This window comes from Trichoderma reesei (genome assembly GCF_000167675.1).
Source record: "Trichoderma reesei QM6a unplaced genomic scaffold TRIREscaffold_5, whole genome shotgun sequence".
Lineage (NCBI taxonomy): Eukaryota > Fungi > Ascomycota > Sordariomycetes > Hypocreales > Hypocreaceae > Trichoderma > Trichoderma reesei.
The window spans coordinates 604194-632069 of record NW_006711152.1 but is presented as its reverse complement, the minus strand read 5'-3'; the positions used below and the strand labels follow the sequence as shown (position 1 = coordinate 632069).

The 27876-nt window shown below is 50.2% G+C and overlaps 6 protein-coding genes across 6 annotated transcripts; 1 reads left to right on the top strand and 5 right to left on the bottom strand.

Moving 5' to 3' along the window:
- Positions 1-136: 136 nt before the first annotated feature.
- On the top strand, positions 137-554 carry TRIREDRAFT_105420 (uncharacterized protein; the record flags this gene model as incomplete). The annotated part of the gene is made up of 2 exons (XM_006963794.1): positions 137-204; positions 302-554. The coding sequence occupies 2 exons, from the start codon at positions 137-139 to the stop codon at positions 552-554; spliced, it is 321 nt and encodes a 106-aa protein (XP_006963856.1).
- Positions 555-1798: 1244 nt separating this feature from the next.
- On the bottom strand, positions 1799-3586 carry TRIREDRAFT_76329 (uncharacterized protein). Its single transcript, XM_006963613.1, has 6 exons — positions 3521-3586; positions 3131-3253; positions 2893-3024; positions 2510-2801; positions 2285-2413; positions 1799-2222 (listed from the first exon to the last, which is right to left on the bottom strand). The coding sequence occupies exons 2-6, from the start codon at positions 3182-3184 to the stop codon at positions 2104-2106; spliced, it is 726 nt and encodes a 241-aa protein (XP_006963675.1). The 5' UTR covers positions 3185-3253; positions 3521-3586; the 3' UTR covers positions 1799-2103.
- Positions 3587-8182: 4596 nt separating this feature from the next.
- TRIREDRAFT_120937 (uncharacterized protein) lies at positions 8183-12187 on the bottom strand (the record flags this gene model as incomplete). The annotated part of the gene is made up of 10 exons (XM_006963612.1): positions 8183-10060; positions 10113-10197; positions 10384-10588; positions 10638-10805; positions 10868-10944; positions 11174-11416; positions 11553-11626; positions 11662-11746; positions 11862-11971; positions 12164-12187. 10 exons carry the CDS (start codon positions 12185-12187, stop codon positions 8183-8185), a joined length of 2949 nt encoding a protein of 982 aa, XP_006963674.1.
- Positions 12188-13039: 852 nt separating this feature from the next.
- On the bottom strand, positions 13040-13951 carry TRIREDRAFT_58856 (phosducin; the record flags this gene model as incomplete). Its single annotated transcript, XM_006963611.1, has 2 exons — positions 13040-13288; positions 13349-13951. 2 exons carry the CDS (start codon positions 13949-13951, stop codon positions 13040-13042), a joined length of 852 nt encoding a protein of 283 aa, XP_006963673.1.
- A 5097-nt stretch (positions 13952-19048) lies between these two features.
- tgb1 (heterotrimeric G protein, beta subunit) lies at positions 19049-20747 on the bottom strand. Its single transcript, XM_006963518.1, has 5 exons — positions 20543-20747; positions 19614-20332; positions 19444-19533; positions 19262-19381; positions 19049-19200 (listed from the first exon to the last, which is right to left on the bottom strand). The coding sequence occupies exons 1-5, from the start codon at positions 20667-20669 to the stop codon at positions 19180-19182; spliced, it is 1077 nt and encodes a 358-aa protein (XP_006963580.1). The 5' UTR covers positions 20670-20747; the 3' UTR covers positions 19049-19179.
- A 4184-nt stretch (positions 20748-24931) lies between these two features.
- On the bottom strand, positions 24932-27394 carry TRIREDRAFT_76324 (uncharacterized protein; the record flags this gene model as incomplete). Its single annotated transcript, XM_006963610.1, has 3 exons — positions 24932-25264; positions 25351-27083; positions 27149-27394. 3 exons carry the CDS (start codon positions 27392-27394, stop codon positions 25153-25155), a joined length of 2091 nt encoding a protein of 696 aa, XP_006963672.1. The 3' UTR covers positions 24932-25152.
- Positions 27395-27876: the final 482 nt, after the last annotated feature.

Here is a 27876-nt window from a genome sequence, read left to right as displayed (position 1 = left end):
GGGAATTCCCCGGAGGCGGAGACCAAGAAAAAAATTAGGATGATACAAAAGATGGGCAAAGAAGGGAAAGAAGGAGGGAAAAAAAAGAGGACTTTGAGACCTGTCAAAAAAAAAAGGTCACCGAGAGTTCTGAGAAATGGCGGCTCCTTGTTCCCGTCCAGTGTCCAGCGGCCGTGTTCCAGCGCCTGTCGTTGCAGCGAGTGAGTGAGTGAGTGCCGGGCTGTCCTGCTCTTCCAGGTTGTTCCTTCAAGCTGTCTTCTCTGTCCTGTCACTGTCACTGTCACTGTCCTGTCCTTGTCAGACGCAACGCAGCTCACGCACACACGCGGACGGGCACGAACACGCAAAAGGACACAAACACGCGGGCACCGGTTCCGAAGGGGCGGTTGATGGAAGGGGGGAGAGAGGGAAGGGAAACAGAAGACGAGGAAGACAACAACAAGAAGAAGAAGAAGAAGAAGAAGAAGGACGACAAGGGAGACAAAGACCCCAGGGAACAAGCTTTCTCAAAACGAGGGACGGCACGCACCCAAATTGCCTTTTCGACGAATTGATCTTTCGGCCCAAAAGCTTGATTCGGATTCCTTTCTGTTGGGTATTTGTCTCCTCGTGGCTTACAAGATACCAATGGCAAGGCAAGGCAAGGCAAGGCAAGGCAAGGCAAGGTAATGAGGTAAGGTAGCAAGCGGATCTGCGGCAAGATTTCAAGGGAGAAGAGAGAGAGAGAGAGAGCGAGAGTAGAGAGACAGAAGCGCCCGCGTGTAGACTATGTACAAGGGAAAAGGGCTGGTTGGCTGCCCGGCTTGGGCTTGAGGCTGGGCTTGGGCTGAGGCTGGCTGGCTGGCTGGCTCTTCCGGCTCTTGTCCTGCTGTCCCAAGCAAACAAAGTGTCCCCAGTCTGCTACTAATCAGACGCCTCTAATAATAATTCGTTCCCGCCTCTTCCAGGGCAGCAAAGCTCAACGCTCGGGTCTTTTCTTGCTTTTGGGCCAAAAAAAAAAAAAAAAAAAAAAAAAAAAAAAAAAAAAAAAGCGGTTCCACTTCTCAGCGTCCCATCCCATCGATTTTACACTGGCATTGGGAGAATGAGACATGACGACAGGAGACGGGAAAAGAGAGAGACTCGGTTCCATCTGCTGCTAGTATCTGACCTGTTATGTAGTCTCGGCTATAATATGTCCTTGATCTCTATGTACGCCTCTTTCTTTTCTTCGTAAAGCAAATTCTATGCCATTCTTGATGCTATTCCCCCAATGCTGTCAAAGGCTGTCTAGAGTCTGCCCGTACCGACAAGCCATAATCATTGGACACACACACACAAGCACAAGGGAGGTAGGTTAGGTAGAAGCCCAGTCGTCGTCCTCCGTCATAGCCGCCAAACGCGGCACGCACCCGCCCAGATCGGACGGAATCTGGCCTGGCCTGGCCTTGCCTTGCCTTGCTTGGATTTTCTGTTCCGCCGGCGCGCTAGAAGAAAGAGGGAAGAATAGGAGAAAACATGTACCCGAATCAAGAGACAACAGCAACGGGCTTGGGGTGGGACGGAAATGCTGCGCGCCATCGTCTGGCGGCAATATCAGGAAGCCGTTCCAAGTACCTACTATAGCTCTCTGAATTCTGCATTCGAGGCTGAAATCACACCTCGTATGACGATTTTTGGTACATTCTACAGCGCCATATTGAATTGTTCATGCATCTGCCCGTACTACCTTCTACAAACATCATCACATCACACATCTCGAGTGCTCTTTGAATTCAACTTTTTGATTCTTTCAGGGTGCTGCAGTACTAGTCAATCGCCATTATTCGTCCTCTCCTCGGGCATGCACCACTTGGTGCTCAGTGGCCAGGGCCTCTCCAGTCTCCGTCCTCCAGGTCGACAGGCTCTGCTACATCGACCTGGTACAGACTACATGGCGAGCCATGTGTCGTTTATGTGTGTGTGTCGTCATGTTGTGATGTGATGGGGCGTGGGGTGTGTCAGGTAACAGCATCTCCGTGTCTTGGTCAACAGCGGATGCGCGGTGCGTGTTGGGGTTATGATGGTTCGAGAAGCGGCAAGCATTGTTCGGGGTCGGTGGTCGGGCAAGGAAGCGTCGTCGACTTAAGCGGCAGTCTTCTCCTCCTCCGCCTCCTTCTCCTCCTTGTCGTCAGAAGAGTTCTTGAAGAGATGGGCGCTCTCGCTCTGAGCCTTGAGGAACGCATCGCGGAACTGGTTGGCATCTGTAGATGATCATGTTAGTGAACAAGGGCATCTCCCATGGCTGGAGGCAGGCATGACGTACTGTCGGAGTTGGCGAATCGAATAGCCAGAGTGACGGCCTCGGGCTCGCCCTCGCTGACATCGGCGGCAGCGTTCCACACCCAGCTTCGGTCAGAGCCAACGTTGGCGGACAGAGAGATCTCGGGCACAACTGCGCGCATTTGCTGTCAGCTACCTAGTTCCATCATCGACGAAACCCCTTCTCATGGGTTACATAGAAGGGGATGAACAAGGGGAGGGCACATACTGTAGTGGTTGGCGCAGACCTTGAGCGTCTTCTCCCGTCGCATCACCAGGCGCACCTTTGCCGTCTCCTTGTGCTTGAGCAGCCTGACGTCGCCAGTTCCTCGCTCCTTCCACTCGCCGGCGGCGGCGGGCGCCTCCTCACCCTCCTTCTTGGCCGCCTTGACAAACTTGAACAGCTTGGCGCGCATCTTGAAGAGCTGCTCCTCCGACTCCTCGTTGGTCTTGACCTCGACCTTTTCCGTCAGCTTGACGACGGGCTCGAAGTGGACGTCTTCGCTCTCGGGGGCCTCGTCCTGTTGATGCAGAAAACAAAAAAAAAAAAAAACGTATCAGCGCATCATGATGGTTGTGGTATGATTTGTTGGGGTTCAGAAGAGCGCTCACCTCCTCGGCCTTGGCCTCGCGCTGGGCCTTTGCGCTGCCGGAGTTGTCACCCCGGTCCTCGTCCTCCTTCTTCTCCTTCTTCTCGCCTCCGCCGAACATGGAGAAGACGGACGAAGAGGTCACGGAGGGAGCCTACACGAACACGTCGTCCCAGTCAGCACAGTACCCAAGAGTAGGAGATGCCCCGCAGCGTTCGATATCAGTCGGTCGATGAGGCGTCAAGGGCGGGATTTCGTACCTCAGCCTTGGTCTGCTCGACCTTGGGCTCGGTGGCGGCGTCGGTGGAAGACATCTCTGTTGTGGAAGAGAGAGATGTAGGATCGGATATAATAGGTGGAGAAGAACAAGACGAAGAGGGATTCTGTTTCCGTGCGATAGGAAAGAAAGTTGTCAGTCGTGGCTTTTCGTCGGAAGGGGAAGCAGTTGAAGAGATAGAAGAAAAAAAAAGGAAATGAAATAAAATAACAGGCACGCAAGTTCTGGTCAGTAGTGGCGTGGCGGGGTCACAGAAGGACAAAGAAGCAAGCTGATTCAGTTCCTCTCTGCCCCTCCTCCTCCACGGCTTTGGGGGGGGGACAAACGCGGCACTTTATAGGTCGTCGGACAGCGAAAAGGAGCAGAGACTCACCTCAAGGGGACACGGGAAGCGCTGGCGATGAGGCTGGACGTATGTCGCAAAGGAGAGAGAGAGAGAGTCTACGGAGTCGTGGACCTATTTGGGAGGGGTGCGGTTGTCGTCTTGTCTGCCTTGGATAGCGGGGAACGGCGAAAAAATTAGAGAGGGAAATGCAAAACAAGTCGGCGGTTGGTGCAGCCTCAAGGTTTTTTGGTGTCTGGCTGTGTACTTGTGTACCTAGGTAGGTACCTTTTGTCTGTGCCCCTCCTTTCAGCCTGGGCAAGCGGTGGGCGGAATAAGGCCGGGCCTCTTCAGATTACGCGCATACAAGCCCGAAGAAAATATACACACAATTAACACGCATAGCGCTCGCTTATTACTAGAGGTAGGTAAGTACCTAGTAGAAATCAATATGCCCATACAGTTCGCTTAAGTGTGAATAATTCCTCTGTGTTTGTCTATTTTACGCTCATCGCCTGCTCAGGTGGCTTTTCCCATCAGTGGCGGGGCCCCTGGTCTTCACTTCACTGATACATAAGGTACCTATTGTAGAATAATACATGTCCCGATTGCTCCAACAGCAGCACAGAGAACACACCTACTAGGTAGTAGTAGTTATTACTCATTCAGGTCCTAATGCATTTCGCCTAAAAAGTATTTAGGCAGCTAAATAGTATAACTTCCTAAACCTATAATAAAATAAATATGCCTAAAAGTATCCTTTTTTTATATTTATAATACTAAGTTAGTAAGCTATACTATATTTATAAAAAGAAGCTTACTGCTTTTAAATAACTATACTATTATATTTTATAATTTATAAAGATTATAATATTTAAAATACTTTAAATTATAAAAAAAAATAGCTATATTTAAAGTTATTATAATAAAATAATTATAATTTAATATTTTAAGCTATAGCAGTAATATTTAAGGCCTTAGCTATAAAATAATTAAATAACTAGATATTATTTTTCTTTAGCCTAGTACTTAAAGCTATTTATAAAGGCATTATAAATTTAAATAAAGCCTTATATTTATAATAAGGCTTTAAAAAGATATTTAATTTTATAAAAATATAGTATTTTAATTAACTTTAAATAGCTAAAATATTAAAGAATAAATATTATTATTTAAAAAAATTCTAATATATTTTTAATTATATAAAAGGGTAATTAAGGATAATATATAATAAGAAAATAAGGACCTTAAATATAAGCTATTAAAATTAATAACTTATAATTACTTAATATAGTTATTTTAGCTAAAAGGTTATTATAAATAGTTTTTTAATTAATAATAATATTTTAATTAATAATTAGTAGGAAATCTTTATAAAAAACTAACCTATTAAAGAATATATTTAAAAAGCTAGTAATATTAAAGGCTTTACTATTATTAAAGGAATTAGCAGTTAAAAAAGTACTTAAATTAATAAAAATATTATTATAAAAAGTGCAGACTTACTTAATATTATAAAAAAGAATTTAAAGGAATTTAATATAGCTAGGGATAATAATAATAAAAATAAGGCTATTATTATTATATAACTTAAAATAATATTATAGCTAGTAATACCTTTATTAATAATACCTTTACTAGCGCTAATAAAGCTATTATTAATATTAAAGGTATTAGTATTAGTATTATTTATTAAAATAAGGTTAAGGAAAAAGAGGTTATTAAAAAGAGCTTAAAGCCTAGTATTATTAAAAGCTATTTAATAGCTATTAGCTATATAAGTAGTATATAACTTATAGCTATATTAATATATTATCCTTTATAAATAACTTCTAGTTAATATAAAGGCATTTAAAAATACTATTAAGGAATATTTTAAATTTATTAATAATAAAAGTATAGAATTTTTAATTAAATTAGTTTATTAAATATAAGAAGATTTAATTAATTTATTAATATAGAATTTATTATTAATAAAAAAGGTAAAAAAGGTATAGTTAGTTATAAACTTTAGCTAAATTTCTAGTATTCTTTTTAATATTTAAAAATAGCTTTAAAATATAAAATAAATAAATAAAATATTAATAACTTAGCTACTGCTTAAGCTATTTAATAAATTAACTAATTTATAATAATATAAAATTTTTATTAATTTAACTTAAATTTATACTTAATTTTTATACTTTTTATTATTATTAATGCTTTATTTTAATATTACTATTACTATTACTATTACTATTATTATTTTTTTAATTATTAAAGCTATTATTAAAGTTATTTTTAGTATTTATATAATACTAATAGCCTGCTTAAGCTGCCTTAATTATATATTTCCTTATTTAATAACTTAATAATAATAGTAAAATAAAATTAGCTATTTTTTAAGCTTATACTAGGATTAATTATTCTTTTTTAATTAAAGCTGCCTTAGTTTTAAAATAGCTTTTTATTAATATTATGCCTTTAAGTATTATAAAGTTATAAAGCCTTATAATAGTATATATAAAAAGAACTTAATTAATAAAATTATATTTTAAAGTGCTATAATATATAATTTTTTACTTTTATTTATAGTAGCTAAAGATATACTTTATAATAGTCCTTAATAAGGCATACTATAAGTTAAAAAGCTTTTTATTATCTTATAGTTATTAATTTATATTACCTTAGTCTTTTAAATAATAATATACCTTAAAATATAGTATTATAATCCCCTTTTATATTTTAAAGCTAGTATTATTAAAAAAGAATTATAACTTAAGGATTATAAAATTCTAAGTTAAAGCTTATAGTAAAAAAGTAGTATTATTAATAAAACCCTTAGCTTTAGCTAGTATATAATAAAATAAGCCTTTTAAAGTAATACTAGTAAGTATATTTTATAATATATTATTTTTCCTTAACTAAAAGTATTACTAATTTATTATAAAAATAAAGGCTAGGATATATATTTTATTAATTATATTAATTATACTTTTAAAGCTAATTACTTTATTATTTAATATTACTTATAGTAAGATATATATTACTAGTAGTATTATTATAAAAGCTATATATAGCTGCCTTATAAAATTAAGTAAATTACTAATAATTTATAATATAAATAATTAATATATTTAAAAATAATATATAATATTATATTAAGTCTTATTAAATATATAGATTTAAAAAAATACTATTACTTTTTACTTTAGTAATTATAATTAATTATTAAAGGCATTAGTATTAAGTCTTAGCTAATTATAAAAGGTATAAAATATAGCTTTTATTATATAAAATTATTCTTTAAATCTTTTTTCTAACCCTTAAAGGATTTTATTATATAATTACTAAAAGGCTATAATTATAAAGCCTTAAAGGCTATTATTATTATTATCTTTATTATTATTAGTTTATTATTATTATAGCTATAATACTTTTTAATTTTTAATATTAGCTATTATTAATAAAAGTATAGTATTTTTAAAATCTTAATTATTCTTATCTGCCTTAACTATAGCTTTAAAAAACTTATTACTTATTATAATAATAATTAAATTTAATAAAAAGTTAATTATAACTTTTATTACTATACTTTAATAATAGCTAATAAAATTTCTAATATATTTATATTTAAATACTTTTTAGCTATTACCTTTTATTTATAATAGAATTTCTTAAATATTTTTAGTAACTTTATTAATTATAATTATTTATGCAGCCCCTACTAGTTTAGTATATTAATAACTAGGGGGTATAGGATTTAGGAAGTTATATAAAAAATTATACTAATAATTACTTTCTTTTTTAGTAAGGTTACTTAAAAAGTATTTAGATTAGCTGCCTAAATACTTTTTAGGCAAAATGCATTAGGACCTTAGGCATAACACCAGTGGCGACATTATTTAACTGTTTAGCAGCCCCCTTATACAAGCCCAAGGTTCGTATCACAAACTTCTCAACCAAGTCATGCCAAACAATCTATTTCATCTGCCAAACAGCTCCAAGAAGTAACAAACAACCGCCATTCAAACTCAGTGAAGCAAACACTCTGTAGATAGGTAGGTAGGCATGCTAGTATGTTCAGCAACCACCCAAGATAAACAAAAAAAAAGTCACCGGCACGTGGCTTTGAGCTATTTAACGAACAGGGACTAGAGATCATGCAAGATCACGGGAGACGTGAGATGGAGGGTGACCAAGTGACACGCAAGCACTTGTTCTAGAATGCCCTGAGCGCAGATCTCCATTATGCTTTCCCGTCAGGTCTGCCAGATCTGTAAAGACATGGCTACAACATGGTGATGCTCTCTTGGTACCTACAAAGGTAGCTGGACATGTCACACAACTGCTCAGATGAGAGTACAGGTAGGCTCCATGAATGCCCAAGTAGTCATATGTCAACTATCATATCACGACATCGACCACAGCAGTCGGGCAGGAAAAGTAGCACATATATAGTTGCCTCTGCATTGCCAAACAACAAGAGCCATCCCCTGACCATCAATCACAACCTGAAAAGCTACCACATAGAGGGGAGGAAAAAAAAGAAGGATGTTACAATATCAAGGGAAATCCATAACTCCGTCCAGCCGTTCCAACCTGTTTCTGTTCGTTCAAGTTCATTAAACCATGTATCGGATCCTCGCGGATTCCTGCGTTTGCACACTGAAGAGGGGCTAAAAGAAAAAAAAGGACAAAAGGACACCAGAACAAGCCACTCTTGTGGTGTGCCTAGTTAACAAGTCTAGCCCAGAACCGTGATGCAGACTTCAAGAGCTCGTGCGAGTCCTTCTCGGCGTGCTTCATCTCCGCGGCTGCGGCGTGCTTGTCGGCCGAATACGACTTGGCTTTGCGCAGGTATTCATCGTGCTCCTCGGCGCTGCCAAAGGCCTGCAGCCACCAGAGCTTGGCTGACAGCTGGGCGTCGAGGAGCTGCAGCTGCAGCTTGTTCTGGGCGTCCTTCACCCATGGCAATTCCGTCTTGAGCAGCGACTCGATTTTGCTCACGTCGATCTTGCTCGCGGCCTCGTCAAGCTGCGCCTTGGCCGTCACCGCAAAATCTTCCAGGTGCTGCCGCACGCCTGCGATGCTGGCCAGCTTGGCGCCAAATGTCTTGGAGACGGTCTCAGTGACTGTGTGGCAAACGCTTTGGCATGCCGAACCCAGCGACTGCTTGGCATTCTCGAGGCACCGCTCTGCCTCCTGAGCAGCTGCGGGTACGAGGCCCGACAGATCGTGGGCGAGATGCTTGGTCCGCTCCAGAGCGCCCTCCATCAAGCCCCTGACAAAGCGGACCTTAACCACTTTGTGAATCTTTGGGCGGCAGCTGGCCTCGAGGACGACGCTGATGACGCCGTGCAAATCCCTCTTGGCAAACCTGAGGCGGAGGCCCTCGTCCACCGGCGATACGGTGGTGTCGACAAGGACCTCATCTCTCTTGGTCGTCACCGTCAGGCAGTCCTTGGTCAGCCATGTCTTCTTGATATTCTCGGGGATGTGAATCACAATCTCATTGTTTGCTTCGGCGGTGAATGACACAGTCGGCCTCTTGGCTCCAAATATCCAGTCGACCGACTGGGCGTCGCTAATGGGCATCAAGGCCACGCCATTGGTAGATGAAGGCACGAGACTGCTGCTGCTACTGGAAGCCGGTAATGACGACGAAGAGGTGAGGTAGGACGTAGTCGTGACTGTGGCGGTTATGGGAGGCGACATTTGCTTGTTTGCATCAGAGGGCTGGGATGCTGGTAGGAAAATCTGGATGCCTATCAGGGCGACGAGGATGAACATGACGCTGGGAAAATATTCCCATGTTGCCTCGAGCCCGGCTTCCTTGAGCTGGGCTCTGATTGCGCCCCAACCCTCGGACGCCTTGGTGCTCCACGACTTCTTCTTCTCATCTTCGCCGGGCCGCTCGATGACTCGGCTGGCCTCGGGGGTCGGGAAGGACGGGGTTCCCAGGCTCTGCTGCGTATACTCGAGCGACGACTGCGAGTAGACGTCGTTCTCAAAGACCGGGAAGGGCTCGAGCTTGTTGTCCTCGTTTGTTATCTGGGACTCGGCCAGCACGGCGTCCTCATGCACCGAGTCCTCGTCGTCCTCTTCGTCCTCGGTTTCATCGCGCTCAGACGAGGCGCGATCAGGTGATGCGCCGGACATGTCGGCATCGTCTACGGCAGACTCGGTCTCGTACGAGTCCTCCGTGCCGGCCAAGCTCTGGACATCGTCTGCCCGGTCGAGCGAGCCGACAGACTCGCTAATAGAGCCAGGGTAGTTGTCATCCTGAGACTCCTCGGTGTCGGTGTTGGGGCCCGAGATGAGCTCGTAGGTCGACTCGCTCAGGCTGTTGTCGTCGTGGGTCGGAGCCAGCTCCATGATGTTGGGGTTGCTGCTGGATATCCAATTCGCAAGCTGCTTGTTGACCTGGGGCCTGGGGAAGCGGAGCGTGGGCTCCGAGGCAGAGAGTCCTGCAGCTGCTGCGGGCGTTTCTGCGTTGGCCGACGGCGACAGCGTTGAAGACTGTGTTTGCGTTTGATTCGAAGGTGCGGGACTGCTCACTCGGGCAAGCAAAGTATCGCGACGGGGAGGCGGGAGTGGTGACGATTCACTCTGTTCCATCACGAAGTGACTGTGGTCAGTTCTCGAGGACCATCTCACGCACCCAAGCGATGACTCGTCGACGGGCCCATGAATCAAGCAGGTCGCAGGCAGCTCGTTTCTCAGTGGCGACGGTGGGAGGCAGCAGGCTGGAAGGTGGCAGAGGCAGATGCAGATGCAGATGCAGACGCAGAGATGCTGTGAATGCGTGCACGCGGCCGACTTGATGGTGGAGGGGACAAAGAGGAGCGGCGGGGAGGGGCTGAGCTGGGGGGGGGGGGATGAATGGAGAGTGAGGTCAGAGGGCCGGCACTTGCAACAAGGAAATGACTAACCAGGGCAGAGGAACAGACAAGAGGGCTCGCGAGAGGCCAAAAGAGGGCATGAGCCAGAGGATCAAGAAGAAGATCGTCCCTCGAAAAGAGCTTGTCGCAATCGACAACAAGAATAGAGAGAGGCAAGCCGCGCGTGAAGCTGGTCGAGGCACGAAATGCAACCGCCCTGGAGGCTGAGCTGATGCCTGCGGGAACCCGAGGCTGCCTGATGGTCGCTGTAGGTTTAGCGGACGAGGGCGCTATCTGGCACCTACGGATCGCTGGTGGGGTTTTGGCGGTTGGGCTAGTAGGGGGATCGGATGGCGGGGAGCTTCTGCGCGTGACCCAGCAGGCGAGGCAATTGTCCGGGTTGAGACAGCTCGAGGTGGACTTGGACTTGGACTTGATCCCTAGTGCAGGCGTGAGATGGGGATGGTGGGCGGCTTGACAGGTTGACAGGCGTCCAAGGCAGCAGAGGTGATGCAGTGAGAGGAGGCTGTCTTACCTGAAGGTAAAGGGAAAACACCCGCACGACTCCTTTGACTTGACTGGCAGTCCCAAATAGGTACCGAGAAGGAAGAACTGGGAAAGAAGAAAAGGATCAACCCAACAGCCCGAGCAGCCCTCAAGCGAGGCAAGGCAATGTCAGACGAGGCTGCAAGGAAAGAAACTCGAATCGAAGCAAACCGACGAGGCGCGGTGGGGCCTGCGCCTGCGTGGCTTTTGATGGTTCGACCGACCAAAGTACCTAAGCAAATACTTTGGGTCTCTTTGCGCTTTTTGCCTTGAAGCTACCTTAAGTACTACCTACCTGTGTCGAATAATGATTGCTGTACGATGGTGAGGAGGCAAGTTGACTTGGGAGCCAAGTAACGCAACGACGACCAAGCATGCAAGGTCCCAGCGGCGATATGCACGCACACACGTCTCCGTTGATTTGCAGTCTGCTTGGTGGTGAGTGGTGAAGGCCTGCATGTGTGTCCCCATTTGGGAGGGGATGTACTCCGAGTGAGGGGTCTCGTCTGGTTGATGCACCACGAAGTGCAGTATGTACCTAGGTACCTGAACAGCTCAAAAGATCATCAAAGTACCTATCGAGCTCTGGATCTCCTTAAAGATAATACAAAGACACATGTTCATTAGAGCAAGGCTTCTGCAGACTGAACAACAACAAACTCATCCCATCAAACCCCGCCTCACCAGCATCAACACCAACACCAAAAGCATCCTCACCCAAATCTGACATGTGCTCGATTAACGGTACCTACGTCAGTCAAGTCAAGTCATCCCCCCTCCCACTGTGGACCCTCTCCTCTCTTTCCCGCCCTCCCGAAGCTTCCCAAAGCGCTTCTCCATCCGGACCTTGCGGGGCGCCCAAGGTACCCTAACTTCAATTTCAATTTTCGTCTTTTCTTGTTCTTAATTTTTTTTTCAAATACATGCAGGAAATCCACATAGTATCGCACTGCTGCAGCCCTCTCTTGTTCTGCTTCACTTACAAAGTTCTCTCATTCAAACCAAGGCGTCTCTCATTTCGAAAAGTTCGTTCAGCACTTGCAGATCCTTGAGGTTCAAACGACAAAGTTCCGTCAAGACCTGCTTGGCTCATCTGTTGAAATAGGTACCTAGTATTCCCCCGAGGTATGAAAAGCCACTCCAAGCCCAAAAATGCTTCGTCATCCTGCCTTCGACCTGTGCCTGTCTCCGTCCTCGGCTTCCCACCCAGTAGTAGTAGCGACCTAGTAGCTTGAATTTCTATAAATAACCTCCAGTTTGCATCAAAGCATCAACACCTCTCTACCAACACAGTCAAATACCAAGCCATGATGAATGCGAGAGACGTGAGAAGCGCAGACATTCATTGTCATGTACCTAGACAGTCTTGCTCTGTCATTCAACTTTATAGGGCTGCAGCATCAAGTGACAGCTTCTTTGAAATGGATATGCAACTGTGATTTCATACGGCCGATATCGCTTCGGCATATAAGCTGAACCAGCCCTATCTACAGTACTGTACCCCGTCCCAACCAGTCGTAACCACCAGTCTCCCATGCATAACCCGCTGCAGCCTGCAGGAGCATGTGATACAAAACAAAACCGATAATCCAAGATGAGAACAAAAAAAGAAACGTTTCGACGTTCCGACATGATACGCGTGCCACCCCAAGTCTATAGGTTTTTATTCCCCCCTGTTGCCCAAGTCTCCCCCAAACTCCGTGTTGGCCAAAGCCGGTAAAAGAATATCCAAAGCAGAACAAAACAAGAAAAAAAAAGCAAAGAGGCGAAAATAGACTGAGCCCTCGCCAGGGCAGGGGTCTGGTCAAGCGTTGGCAGCGGCAGCCAGCCCCTACCAACCGCCCAGGGGTAGAAACCAACCCAAGTCCACGACCCCGGCAGCCAAGCAGAGATAAATTCGAAGAAGTGGGGTGTTCTCGCGTAGATGTTGTGACACGGAGAGGAGGCTCGGCGGCCGGGGTCGGTCAGCAGGAGGAGGCTGAGGGAAGAAAAAAAGAGGCAGACAAGGGCGATGATTCCAAAACGCTGATGCTATCCGAATACGTCGTAGCCGAAGCGAGCCGTCTGATTAATAATGGCGTACAAAATGAGGAGATGAGAAAGATATGCGCGATGACGCAGAATGCTTTAAGAGTTGTGCAAATCATTGCGCGAGGCCGGCTTACAGCACGCCGTGCTTCTTGAGGACCTTTTCCAGCGACTCGGCGCCAAAGTGCTCGTCATCCGGCATCATCTCGATAATGCCGGTGAGGTTGGCGAACAGATCTCCCTGGTTTCGGTAGGCCAGGATGGCAGGCACGGCAGCATTGTCGAACTCAATGTCCTCGTAGTGGACCTTGACGAAGTGCACCGACGGGTTCGTCTTGACCAGCGGCAGTAGCACTGACTCGATTGCTGAGGAAACCTCGCTCTAGACGGCGTTAGGAAGCTGATCATGACAAGAGAAGAAGAAAAGCAAGCCTTGACTCACCTCGTGATCGTAGACAAAGACGGCAACGGTAGTGTCTCTGTTGACCTTTTCGATGGCGTCCAAGTAGCCCAGGGCATCCACCTCGTCCAGGCGGCCATAAATGCGCGTGCTGGGGCTTGTCCTCCGGTTGCGAATGGATTGGCCGGCTTCCTTCTCGAGCTCCTGTCTCCGGGCCTCTCTCCACTGGCTCAGGAACTCCTCCTCCTCCTCGTCATCGCCGCCGCTGAAGATGGCTTCCTCGCTCTCGCTCTCGCTCTTATCGGCATGCGAGCGCGGGGCGCCAAAGACGCTCTTGCGAACGGACATGGCGCGGCTTCTCCATTTCGTCTTGCGGGCAGACTCATAGCTTCGGGCATCGGCAATGACGCCCTTGACACCGGTGGAGCGGCCGCTGTCAAACGACGCCGGGGGAAGCTTGAGCTCGGTGGCGGCAGTGGGCATCCTCATGGCTTCCTCGATTCTTTGGTTGCGGTATTGTTCCTCTTCAGAGAGGTCGGATCCGTGCTGCGAGTCGGCGTCGTCACGGTCCTCGGGATGTAGCGTCTCGCGGGGGGTGTTGTTGGCAACAAGTGCGTTGAATTCGTCTTGAGCTTCAGTCGGCATCTTGAAGGGCTCGGGGCGGCTGAGCGCTGTTATATAGATGATTGATGAGGACTGTATGCAGCGGCGCAGTTGCAAGCTCGAACCAGCGGCCGTTCGAGGTGGTCGAGTGAGCCGAAGACAATAACGTGTGGGAGGGGGCGTGGGGAAGCGTTCGACTGGCTGTCGGGCAACGCGTTTCTCGAAGGAGCGGAGCAGGCAAGCAAGGGGGTGAGACAGAAAAGCGTCGATTCCGAGTCTTGATTTGACCAGCAAGGCGCTCGGATCAGGGCAGCGTGTGATGGCGGCTATTTGGTTCGAATGTGCAGGAGATGGAATCGTCGGCGACAGCGAGAGCGAGAAAGAGAGTCGAGCAGCCAACAGACGGGGCCCCTGACCAGAAACGCACGCCCCCCTTTTTTCGATGCGACAAGCGGTTTCAGCAGGCAGATCGCGGTAGTAGCAGTGAGTCCATATGCCACCTGACAGGGGGGGGGAGCCAGAGGATCCAGAGGGCAGGGCTTCCGCACCAAGTCCAGCGGTCGCAGTGCCGAGCCTGGAGCGGGTTGCGAAGAGACGAGGAGAGAGAGCCGGGCTTGTGATTGGCGAGGTTTGGTGTTGAGGTGGGCTTTGGGCAGGGATTCCTGTAAGGTACAGTTCGGGCTACCGCGGCAGAACGAGGACGTGGAGGGTGGCGCGGGGGTCGTGGCGCAGGCGCATGAAGCTTCAAGGTTCCAGTTAGCGGCTGCCGAGCCCTAACACCACCAAAGGCGATGCCTGTAAGTGCTGTAAATGGTCTCCACCAGCAACATCAACAACTTCCATTGACCTTAGGATGGCATCACCAGGACCACTGAAGCTACGCATTGGCCCTTGATTTGGCAGCTGTATGACGGTGCGCACCGCGTTCTGCTCCTAGCATTCCCACCGCAAGCACCAACTCGACGAGGCTGAAGATCTATTCATGCGTCGACACTTGGATCCGGGGTCATCCCTGCACCTCTTTACGAGCAAGACTGGTCGTCAATGCGGCCACGCCAGAATCCTGCTGGAAAGCTGCTAGAAGCAATTGAAGAGAGCCTGATGCTGCCCTTCGTCATGGTCTGCCTTCTCCCCGTCACATTTTTCTCCCAAAGCCGGGGTGACATGTGGCTCCTCGTCAAACCGCCGGCGCCAAGGGAACGAACGACTGACGGCTGAGCCTCGTACTGAAACCCGTCGATTTCATGGATAGCCATCCAACTATCTTGGCCTTTTCAAGCCTGACGAGACACCAACGGATGGCCTTGGGCTCGCCAGTAGATACAGACCAGCAACACAAGAAACAAGCCGGCAACTTTGTCGCTGATTCTTGAGCTTTCTAGAAGCTCAAGCGTGGTGTGACTCGGCAGGATTAGATGCAACGTCAGAAGCTCAGGAATGGTTGGTAGGATTCTCACGACTCCCAAGCCCCATTCAACCTCACCTCTTGCATGGATATCTAATCTCGTGCGCGACCTGCCACGCTATTCTTGGGCTCACAAGGATACGTTGATAAGATCAAACAGGTGAGGGAATCCGTCTGACTGGACGGCAGAGTTTGATCGCGGTCACAGCCTCTTCATGCGCATAATGACCTTGTCTGGCGTTGGTCGGGCTGGCCAGAATCTCGCAGTGTGGGCTCAGACAGGCGGTATGTTTCAAGCTGTGCCGCCCAGCCCTATGTCGGAGATGGACGGTGAGGGAACAAAGAAAGAGGGAGAGCCCCCGGCTCCGGCTGACGCGGTTGACTTTGGACAAGGACGGCCTGCGTCTCTTGATGACTGCTCCATTAGTACCAGGACCAGCGGAGAGCTGATGGGATGACTGCCTGCATTTGCTACAGCTTGCCGTGGTGCTCTCTGGCTTGGCGTCGATGCTTGAAAATTGTCTCGTGACTGAAATGAGAGAACAAACGGCAATTAGACAAGAGGACACTCGATTTCGCGTTTACAAGCCGTCTTCAGCCATGGCTTCATCTCGACTGCCGCCGCCAATCTCACTGCCGAGGCCTCAACCCCAAGCCGCCGATATCGACAAGTAATACATACAGCATCCTGCGACAATGGAAACGAAATACAACCCACCCTCGGCATTCCCAGGCCAAGGGGAACAATGAATGAACATGATGAGCTGGCAGTCAGTCAAATCGAAGGGTCGAATCGAATCGCATGCCTCCATGTCGTCGTAGTATTGCTGTCAACGTGCGCTAGTCGATATCTGGCAAGGCCCCATTTGCGCCCTTTTTGTTGTTTCAGGATCCGTTTCAGCTTTTCTCATGCAGATCCGAGGCCTGGCTAATATCAGACCAGACCCTTGTTCCTGGTCATCTCCGGGGTTCCTTCTTGTTGGTCTGCTGTGTCATCTCAGCTTGCTGGCTCTGACCGAAGGCAAGGAAAAGTTGTGCTGAGAAGAGGAATAACGGGATTGAGGCGCAGCCAACACGCATTCTCATGGATGATGTGATTTCCAAGGATAGGCTTGAAGGGGGTCCAGCGCTTACCGTGAGATCAGATACGAGTATATTTGACCGGACCATATGACGTGGTTATCTTCTCCTCTGATGGCACTGCTTCCCAATGGCATGTTGACCTATTCAACGAAAGTGCTTTTTTCATCTCCATCTACTGCTGGCCCTCATGCCTCCATGATTGCAGAGCATCACCACGGCGAGGCTCGGTGAGGCTGCGAGTCAAGTGATACAGGACCCTTCTTTAGCTCCGCTCAAGCCTCGAGGCTGACGTCCTTGATGCAACCTTATCGACGTGCCCAATCTTGATATGTCGCCTGGATTTGCTGCACATGCAGCTTCCCGATACCATCGATGCAGCCGCATGTTAGCGTATCGTCCCAGTCTTGATTGTCCACGCTTGGATTGGGTTTGAACAGTGAGGAGCGAAATCATTGTCAATAGCTGAAGGTTATGAAGCTGAGTGGCCGTCATCGCCTGACTCTACAATCTCGACTGCGGGCATTCACATCATTACCTAGTACTTACCTTATCTGGAACTCCATCTCTTCCCCTAAAAGTCACAGCCGTCACTTGCAAGCAACCACCTCTACTATACTCGCGAATCGCCAAGCACAATCATCAGCTCATCAACCTACTGGCACTTTTTTTGACATCCCCCATCCGGGCACCTGCCGGCCACTCGAACATTCCCGCCATCGCGCCATGCCTCCAAGAGCGAGCACAAAAGACCTCCTTCAAGCTGTTTCTGGCCAGTGTCATTGTATGAACGTGCTTGATTCCAATCTAGAAATTCATGCTGTCGCTGCGCTGAAGCTTTACATGTCCTAGGAAGTGCTTCGTAAAGGACCATGTGCATGCCATCTGCTGACAACAACGAAGCATCTTCCTGGAGACCAGTACCAAGGCAAAGATGTATTACATTACACATTTAATATACATATATATATAAAAGGCAGTGTGTCAAGAATCTTTCAGATATCCTTACCATGCCAAACTTACGCTTGTCTCTACGCTCTCTCTCATCAGCGCGGGACAAAATAAAGCATTCTCATCATGCGTCATTGTTGGCGCAAAGGCTGGGGTGGGTGTCCCTTCAGCTGGAAAGTTTCCTCGACAACTAAAGTAGCCTATAAGCATCTGTAGCCTAAAGGAAAAATGATGTCTCTTATCCTTTGATAATACCTACGCTGGTCTGAATCTCGATTGTTCTTTAATTTCTTTGTAAGGCCTGTTTCAATCGATGGATAACGGCCATGTACCCACCTCCCCTCGGTCTTCCTGTTCAGCATGATGCTAATGCTGATTGTGAGTCTCTTGATGAGTCGGAAAGTAACCTCTATTATGTGTATTTGTGCGTATTCTCGATATCTAAGGTAGTAGATGCAAACATGCAGCCTGCCGTTGCTCATTGTCGATCATCCACTTTTCAAGGCCATATATATCATCACGACACAATTTAACGGCCTAGGCGGGACACAGCAGCTCCAGATCAATTTTGACTTCCTCCTCCACTTCAAGTCCACATCAATTTCATACCTACTCAGCGAGAACAAAGAGGCATTGACCCAAATCGAAAGTCATTCCGATATCCACACTTCCAGACTTTGACATGCCAATGCCAAAGCATAGCCCTGCTCAAGTGCCGAGGTTCACTCAGACGAAAACATCAGATTGTTCATCTATCCCTCCATCCAGTAGACACCACCGGGTAATGATGAAAGAATATCTCATTCAAGAATAAACATATTAACAAAAGCATACTACCAATAAACAGATATATCTCAGCCAAACAAATGCAAATGAATCGGAAAACCCAAGACGAATCCTCCCCGTGGTATCGCTGTATTCCACTCCCAACCGCTCAACATCGTCCACTCTCCCCCTTCCATCACTCTCCGTACCCATTGAACATCTTCCTGGAAGTAAGCAGGAGACAAGCTTGGCCCTGTGTGTGTCTTGTTGAATCATCGTACTGTATTATCTGAAGCTTTGGAATCTGCTCCTTAGTTATAAGTCACCCACATTCCACCCCGTCCCTACCAAAACGCAGAAAAAGCATCCTCCCCTCTCCACCTGACTTTCCCTTCCAACAAAGATGAAAACGAAAACCACTCCTCCCTCTGGCTCTCCAGAATTTTTTTTCTCATGGCTCTGTAGTATGCGTTGCCCTTCTAAAAATCACTGAGCTACCGGCTCGCCGGGGTCAAGAAAACCGCAGACAAGGCCGGAACGCGTACAGAGGCAGTCGAAGACATAGAAAAAAACCATCAAGTAATACAACACCCGGCCCGTCGCCAACTACCCAGAGCTTATCAGAAAAACGCAGAAACTAATGTGCAAAGAATTTTGGGGGGATCAGGCGGGAGGGAAACCAAAAACTAAATAATAAGGAAATCAAAAAGGATAAGGAGAGAGAGGGAAAGGAGAAACAAAAGGTATCAAGTCGGCCGGTTTCCTTTTCCGACTGTCGCCGAAAGAATCGGAGTATGTCTCCGCGAGACCTAGGCAGGGGCTCATGCATCGGCCAAAAATAATTGAGGTAAAAGAAAAAAGAAGAAAGAGGATTCGGTTTAAGTAGGGCACGTTTCGTCACTTCGTCCTGCGTACGCCAGTATTCGCAAGCCAGATATGCGTAGTCGGGTGTCCGAATTGGCGGGTAATATGATCGTTTTGAATGCGGATGGTGATGAAAAGTTCGCGGGGTTAAGACTCGAGTCGGCACATGCGACAAAAGTCCATCTGTATCTCAGCCGTAGGCACTCTAATAAGCCCAGACCTTGAGCTGCGGAGGAGGTTAGCCACGTCGAGTTTGAGGAGAGCGATCTGTATCCTGTTCAACATACCAGAGAGTCCCATGAACCCGTGCACAGGCTGATGCCGTCGTTGCTGACACCCAAGCAGCTCACACGGTTTTCGTGGCCTACCAGTGAGCCGACCTTTTCGCCTCGTGTGATATCCCAGACCTGAGTCGCCGGTTAGCGTTGATGTTCAAGAAAGAAAGAAAGAGGCAGATTCAAGAGCTTACCTTGCACTCAAAGTCGTCATAACCGGCAAAGAGCAGACGTCCGGACACGGAGGTGGCAACGGAGGTGATGCCGCAGAGAATGGATTCAGACTATATCAATTGTTAGCGAGCCGATTTTCATTGATTGAGAGAAACCCTTTTTCCGCCAAAGGAAAGCTGGTGCTACGCACTCCATAGAGGTTGAGTTCACGATCGGCGCGAATGTCAAACAGTCGGCAGGTGGCATCATCGGAACCGGTGACGAAAGAGTGGCCATCGGGGAAGAACTGGATGGCGTTGATGTCGGACTCGTGGCCGGCAAACGTCTGGACGGCCTTGCCGGCACGGATGTCCCACAGCTTGGCGAAGGCGTCGCAGGCACCAGAAATGAAGGTGTTCTGGTTGGTCGGGTTGAGGCTGATGCTCATGACGTCGCCAAGGTGGTCGGCGAACTCGGTGACCTTCTGGCCCGTCTCGATATCCCACTTCATACAGGTCATATCACCGGACGAGGTAAGGATGCTTCGGTCGTTGATGAAACGGCAGCAGGACAGGTAGCCGGCGTGGCCGGACAGCTCCCTAGCTACTCTAGTCGGCCCGTCGCGCTGCTGGTTGAGGTTGTAGATGGAGCAGATATTATCAAGACCACCGCAGGCGACGAAGTTGCCGCTGGGGGCGTAGGCGCACGTCATGACCCATGATGACCGCAGCGGGATAGCGTGAACTTTGTTAGTGGTGTAGGCATCCCAGATGATGAGCTTTCCATCCTGCGAGGCCGAGACAAGGTGTCGACGATCTGTAGACCAGTGCATAGCGTAGATCTTGGCCAGATGGCCCTTCAACGTCCGCTTCGCCCGCATGAGCTGGTTCTTGGGGATGGGCTCGTGAGCCTGCTGAGCGACAGCACGGACTAGAGGGCGAGGACAAAGATGACCGGGTTAGCATCGCGAGAGCCTCATTAGGTTTCTTGCCAAGTTTCCCTGCTTCGACAAAACTGGCGGACAACAAAATCATCGCAGGCCGTGGCGCCACGTCGATTGAGAGGCCAGGAGAGAGAGAGAGAGAGAGAGACGCAGAGCGTCGCCGAGGGGGAATGGAGAGAAGCGGAAAGTCAACATACGGGTGGTGTCGGCCAGCTCGTCCTTCTTTCGCTTGATCCTGTCCTTGAGCGTCTCGGCCTCGCGACGCGCCTGCTGGATGCGCGCCTGCATCGCCTCGGGCGACACATCGTTGGGCTGCGAGTTCATGGCGAATCGACGTCGGGGCGGGAGAAGACGATGGAGATGGGAGGCGGGCGAAGGAGTTGGCGGCGGGTTTGGCGGGTTCGTCGTCGGGGGAGAGTCGAGATCGAGGCGAGTCGAATTGACGACGGTTGGGACTGTGGAGAGCGGAGGGAGAGGAGAAGGAGAGAATTGCGCTGGCTTGGATTGGGGGGGGAAATGGAACAAGAGAAGCTGGAGGGCACGGAGTACGGCCGGGCAGGTACCCTTTCAAGCCTGGGCTCTGCTTCTTTTCCTGGGCAGGAGGACGGGACCGACCAGATACAGCCAGGCGATAGAGAGAGAGAGAGGACTGGAGGCTACAGTGCATGGAGGCTCCCAGGCCCAGGCGGTCGTTAGCTCCTATCCCGGGATCCCAGCACTGGCGCTCGGCGCTCCAGGGGCTTTGGCCCGGGCTGGTTAGGGCCGCTGGGCCAGTGGGCAGTGGGCGGGCCAGCGCTGTGCCTTAGTGCCGGCTGGGGTGCCTGGGGCGGATTTGCGGGAAATTGACGGTGGGCTCCAGCGCAGAGGCCCTGAGCGCGAGCGCAGTTGAGCCTGCGGCCATTGGGCACTGGACCGTGCTGGACCTGCACCTCAACTGCAGCTGCAGCTGCGCTTCCAGGCTGGGGCCGGGGCGATGTGCTGGGCTAGAGGCGCCTGCACCAGACCAGTGGCCCGCTAGAGCTTGCTAGAGCAGCTAGGTGGTTATCTGGCTGGTGCAGCTGCGAGATGCGACTCCCAAGATGTCGGGAGCTACCGATGATTAGGAATCGTCGAAAATTGTTGAATGGGCACTCAGTCAGATGTGAGTCCAAGGTACATAATGCGTGGACTTGCGTCACGGCTTTTGATTGCATGGATGCGGCCTTTCTGGTGCGTACTCCAGCGCTCCGACCTGCCAGTTGGCGCTGCAAGGGGAACCGGCAAGACTCCCGTCAGGTCCCGTCGACAACAGGTCGAAGCTCTGAAGTACCGGTCTAGTACCGAGAGCGGCCAGATGAGAGCCTTGATACCTGGCTCTGCTTCTCTCTGCTCCCCCACGATGCAGCACTCGCGTAAGTACCGACGCAAGTGCCAGTACCTCGCCTGTACCGGCTCAAGATTGACGGAGGCAACTGGCACCAGCGCCATGACAAGATGCGCCTCAACGTGCCTCGGATTCATTTCATCCACTCTTGACTGATTCACTCTCGTGGCCCCCGTGCGCCCCCGTGCGACTGCGAGTTCCATGTCCGGGAGCCTCTGATTCTACTTGTCTTCTATTTCTAAGCGCGTCCTGGCCCGCCGTTCTGGTATCCGGGAAATGACCCCAGGGATGCTGAGCAGCTGTGTTTGGTGATCCGTCACTGTACGGAGCACGGGAGGCTCGTTTCTGCACCTCGAAATAGCAGCCCGGCGGTTGCATCCGCATAAGATAATATTGTAATATGGACAGGAATCAGGCATCAAACACGGCCGGCGAGTCGATTCAGCTCGGCGACATCGATCGATGGCGGTCAGACAGACTGGCGGACAGGCTGACCGACAAGGCGTCCCCCTCTCCCCTCTCTTCTTCCTCTCTTGCCTCCCAAATCCCACGCCGATGCTGCTAATGCTTCTCTACCGCTGACAGTGACGCACACAAGCTGCCGAGCTGCAGCATGCCAGCACTAGGCGCAGATGAGGACCGCGATTCAACGCGGTTGGTCGACCGAGACGACAGATATTGCCTTTAGGAGGGCCAGCCTGCCTCATCTGTTTAGGCCACAGTGGCGCCAGACCTCAGACTGCCACTGTGTTGCCTAGGCGAGGCGCTTCCCGAGATGCAGATTCTCCGACTCCTCTCTCTCTGTCTTCTTTAGCCTGCTCGTAATCAAGGTAGCATTGATTATCAGGGGCAAGGAGACGGGGTGGGGTTCTGGCCCTCTACGATGCATGTGCGGGTTGGGCGGCCCTGTTTCTTCGAGAGAAGAAGAAGAAGACGAAGAAGAGAGACGACAGGAGCCAGGGGTCGCCTGACGGTGCAGACAACCTTGCAAGGAACCGTCGCTAGCCCGGGACACGAAGAAATGGGAATGGGCGCGTCCGTGTGCCTGTGTGTCATTCGGATTTGGGCACAGGGCACGGGCAGATTGATGAAATCTTGCTTCCATCGTACATTTCGAGATGCAGCTTTCCGCGCCGTGCTTCTGCCTCTGTCTGTTGCTCGCCCGATCTGCAGCCAGCCAACCAGTGACAGCCCGTCATCGAGCAATCAGCCCGACCAACAGCTCCGCCGGCTCTCACGTCTCGATGGATGGCGAACGAACGCATCGCGGTTCCTATGTATCAGCGGCGGTTGACGCCACTGGCCGAGGCCCTGCAGCTGGCCCCCCCTGAGAGCAGATTAGCCATGAATGATACGGGGGGCGGTTGCGAGTAATATTGCTGGCTGGCAGGAGCACAAGTACAGGACCGTACTGTACAGGTTTGTACATGTATGTCAGAACGTCAGGTCTTGCGGTCTTGTCGTGCAACAACATGGCTCCGCCGAGCTGCGCTCCTCTCCCACAAGGCAGAGAGAGACCCGCGATGCCTCCCTATCCGCGCCATCGCCTCCATCATCATCCTCTCTTCACCCTTCTCCCTTCTTCAGCATGCCTCTCCTTCCGTCCTCACTGACCACAAATCCCCAATCCCACATCCCACATCCCAATCCTTTCCCCGATCCTGTCTAGCCCAGGGCCGGGCCAAGGACCGCAATTTACGATGCCTGCATCTCGACCCGCTTCCCTGCTCCGAGCCCACCTTCTACTCGCAGCTTTGGCCCGGCCTAGCACCAAGACGTTTTGCTCTGCACTAGCCGATCCGCAGCTCATCCTCGACCCCCGGCCTGGGGGCACATCGTTCGACTCGCCTTGTCGCCTTTGGCTGGGTCCGGGCCAGGCACGGAGGACAGTAACTTGCATGCGGTGGAAGCCGCCTGCGAGTAATTAACGACAGCCGCCTCAGTGCTCAAAGCAGGAGATGCCGGAGATGGGGGGGGAAGCATCTCCAGCTGAGCAGAAGGCTGTTTGATGAGCCCCCTTTCAATCGTACCTGCTCCAGTGTGAGTAATAGGTGAGCGCATCGAAAAAATACTCTGTTGACGATGAAACCAGATCAATCTCTTGGGAGTGAACATGACGTGCTTGGTACAGGTACATACGCGGCTCTTCTGCCGACACTGACACCAGGACGCGCAACTTGTCGTGCTGGAAGACGAAGCTGGTGTCCTTGCCCGCATTGCCGTGCGGATACTCTAATTTCATGCTTCTCTCGACAAGCGGCCGCACTGTGGTTTCTGGACTTGATCAAAGCGCTTTTTTTTTTTTTTTTTTTTTTTTTTTTTTTTTTCTTCGTTTCCTATTTCCTTCTCGCCGTGGCTACCGAATATGACGGTGTGCAAGGTATTACTCTGTGCTTTGTACAAGCTCACCACGGGCATCGCGGGAGGATGCCATTGTGGCGGTTCACCGTTGTGTGGCAATGCCATACCGTTGCGTGTCTCTGCTCTGGTTACACTGACGATGGCTGCATCCAATAGAGGCGCCGCGCTGCCAAGAGCAAAGAGGATTCTTCCTCGTCGATCCTTTTCCGGGGGTGTTGAACTCGTGTCTGGATTGTACCGAATCTGAGTACACCTACGGATACTACATATCGACTTGATCGACCTGCCTCACTTGTGTTGATAGGTACATACCTTCTATATGGGTTTGCATGCAACATGGATGCATCTTCCGTAGTTTTCATCTCTTGGCCCTCTTTCTCACGTTTGATACAATTGTAAGTCCGACGACTTAGGAATTGTAACCCCTTCATTGTACAGTATCCATGAGGCAGTCACCTTTCTGCATACCTGCACACCGTCACCGTATAAGTCTGTCTCAATATTCTCTTCACCCTCGTCTCTCTCGCATCCTAGGGTAGGTAGATGAGTGAGGCATTCTCGCGACCTGTCCCGAATCCAGCAGTTTGCATGGATGAATCTCGATGGATTCGACCCTTTCACCCCAGCAAAGATATTACATACATACTACTACTATGATACACACACTAGAAGCGATAAACCTTGCTGAAGCTGAAGCCACGGTTGTTCCGAGGTGGTCAGTTCACGGAGATTCGGGATTTACTCTCTTGATACCTAAGAGACCAAGATGTCACATATTCTCACGTTTGGAAAAATTTGGCATATCAAATGTATTCAGACATTATAAAGAGGTAAAAACTACTCCCACCCGAACTCTTTCTATATCAGATTATATCTCCAATTGGAAACACTCCACCACGCCCATCATTATAAACCCCCAAGATCCATACCCAAATACTTTACGGATGCTGAGCCTTCCCTCGTCCTCGTGGTATACCGCCAAGCTTCCTTACGAATCTTGGCCGCTTCTGCTCTTTCGTCGCTTGGTGCCTTGGTGCTCATCGGCAGGAGCACATCTATATGCTGCATCACGCCTACCGTAAATTAATGCGTCTTTGCCCACTGCTTGAACCACTCCAGGGCCTCGGGATTCGCCACGCTGGCGTTTGTCTTGACGCTCATGCCCGATAGAATCTGCTTCACGGCAACTTCGATCCTATCAACACGTGTTAGGCAATGGACGAACCCTGGGGAAGGGGGGGGGGGGGGGGGGGGGGGGTTTCTCCGGGCTGCTAAACTTACTTCTTGCCGTTGCCCGTCTTGGGAATGCCGCCTCCGCATTCCTCCACTATCCCCGGGACGTGGCGCGGGCTGAGCTCGCTCTTGATTTTCTGCTTGATTCTGTTCCTCAGGTCGTCGTTGAATTCGTGGCCAGGCGTCATGACGACAAACAAGCACACCGTCTCGTCCGTGTCCGTGGCTCTTCTCCGCCCAACGCACACGGCGTCTTCCACCTCGGAGGCAAAGAACCGGATCAGGATGTTGTAAATCTCGGCCGAGCCGAACCTCACGCCCGCCGGCTTCAGGACACCGTCGGACCTGCCCAGCATGAGGAGCCCGCCCGTCTTGGGGTCGGGGATCTTGACAAAGTCGCCGTGGTGCCACACCGGGCCCTTGACGCCGCAGATGTTCTCGAAGCGCTCAAAGTAGGCCGCCCTGTACTTGGCGTCTCCGTCGGGGCCGAAAAAGGTCAGGGGCTGGCAGGGGAACGGCTTGACGCAGACCAGGTCGCCGGGCTCGCCCGCGGGAATGTCCTCGCCCGTGACGGAGTCGACGGCCTTGATGGCCATTCCAAGGCCCGCACACTGGATTTCGCCGACGCGGACGGGGAGGAGGGGACAGGGCGCGCCGAACAGGGATATGATGTCGGTGCCGCCGGTGATGGAAGCAAGGTTAATGGTCTTGGGGAAGGCCTCGTAGACGAAGGAAAAGGTGGATGGCGGTAGCGGCGACGCCGTGGAGTATATGGCCTCGAGGTGAGATAGATCGATGCTGGAATCGCGGACGGGATAGACGCCATTGGCCTCCAAGGCCGTCAGGTAGGCTGCGGAGGTGCCGAAATGGGTCACCTTGAGGTCCGACAAGACGCGGGGGATGGACATGTACGAGTTGGGTCGGAAGGGCGATCCCGAGTATAGAATGAGCTTGGCTCCCACGGCAAGCGCGCCGACGCTCCAGTGCCACATCATCCAGGACGTGGTCGTGTAGTAGAGCATGCTCGACGAAGAGGTCAAAGAGCAGTGCAGCATGTGCTCCTTCTTGTGCTGGATCAGCGTCCCCAAAGCAGTGTGGACAATGGCCTTGGGGAGGCCAGTGGTGCCGCTGGAGTAGAGGATATAGAGCGGATGTGACGGCGGCAGCTGCTCAAACGTGAGAGGATCCGACGAGGCGCTGGCGAGGAAGCTCTTGTAGTCGACGGCCTCGACGCCGTGGGCTCTGATGTCGTCCATGCCAAGGTCGCCTATGATGTTGTTGATGACAATGACCTTCTGCAGGCCCATCTTGCTGAGCTCGGCGACAATGTCCGTCGTCTTGGAGGTGCTTGACCACTGCTTGCCATTGTACACCGTGCCGTTGTCGGCGAACAGCACGCGAGGTCCAATCTGGCTCAGGCGGTCCAGCACGGCCGAGACGCCGCTGTCAGGGCTGATGCCCGTCCAGATCGCGCCGAGCGAAGCGGCTGCCAGCATGGCCACCAAGGCCTCGACATGGTTGGACACGTATCCGGCGACGATGTCGTGTGGCTTCAGGCCGCTGGCTCGCAAGGCATTGGCGCACTGGCGGACCGACTCGCGCAGCTCGGCCCAGGTGGTTGAGCGCAGGTCGCCGGGCAGCTCCGTGGTAGTAATAACGGCAGTAGAGGAAGGGTCGAGAGGCTCGGAGGTGGGAGGGAAGAGGAGGTTCTCGGCAAAGTTGAGGCGAGCGTCGGAGAAGAAGTCGGGACGAGGGAACATGGGCGCATCAGGCGGCAGAACCTAGGTAGGTAGTGTTGCCGTGTAAGTCGAGCTCTTGTCACTCGATACCCGGAGAGGGAACGAACCTGTGTATATGGCTGGGACGACACAATGCCGACAAACTGCCACACCTCATCCCAGAACTGGCCGACGTTGTCGACCGACCACTTGTACAGGTCGGGATACCCAGTCAGATGCAGGCCGTGCTTCTGGTTCACCGTCTGCAGGAAGCGCCACATGGGCGTCGAGGCGGGATCTGGGTGCCGCCAGAGCTCCGTTGCCTGTGGCGGGACGCCCGCAAAGGCGCTGTCGTGATCGATGGACTCCCCCATTGCGTCTGTCGGTGATGTCGTCGTGCTCGATCGTCTCTGCTGTCGTTCGGAATACAGGGCTGGAAATCAAGCAGAAGAGAGAATCGGAGGGGACCAATGGGCGTCTGGCGATCTTGTCCCTCTCTTCTATAAGAATCCGCCCATCAGATAGTCTTTTCAGGGACCGGAAATGGTTGGGGATCGTGGCCCAACTGCCGAATCGGCTGCATTTGCGGTCCCCCTCCATCGTGGCCCGTTGCAACCCGCGGGCACCCTCGGTTCTAAACTGGAATGGACGAGAGGCAGGGCTGAGAGCCGAGAGACGGTGGCTGGAGAGTGGATGACTAAGGACGGTGGGTGTGGCTGGTGTCGAGCTGAGCTTGGGAGAGGAAAAGTTGAGGTGAGACGTTGGTGGGTGGGCGTGTAAGAATGGCGGTTTTGTTAGCAGATGCACTATCGCTTGGAGTCGAATCTAGTAGCGGTATTATCAGGGGGGCCGAGGC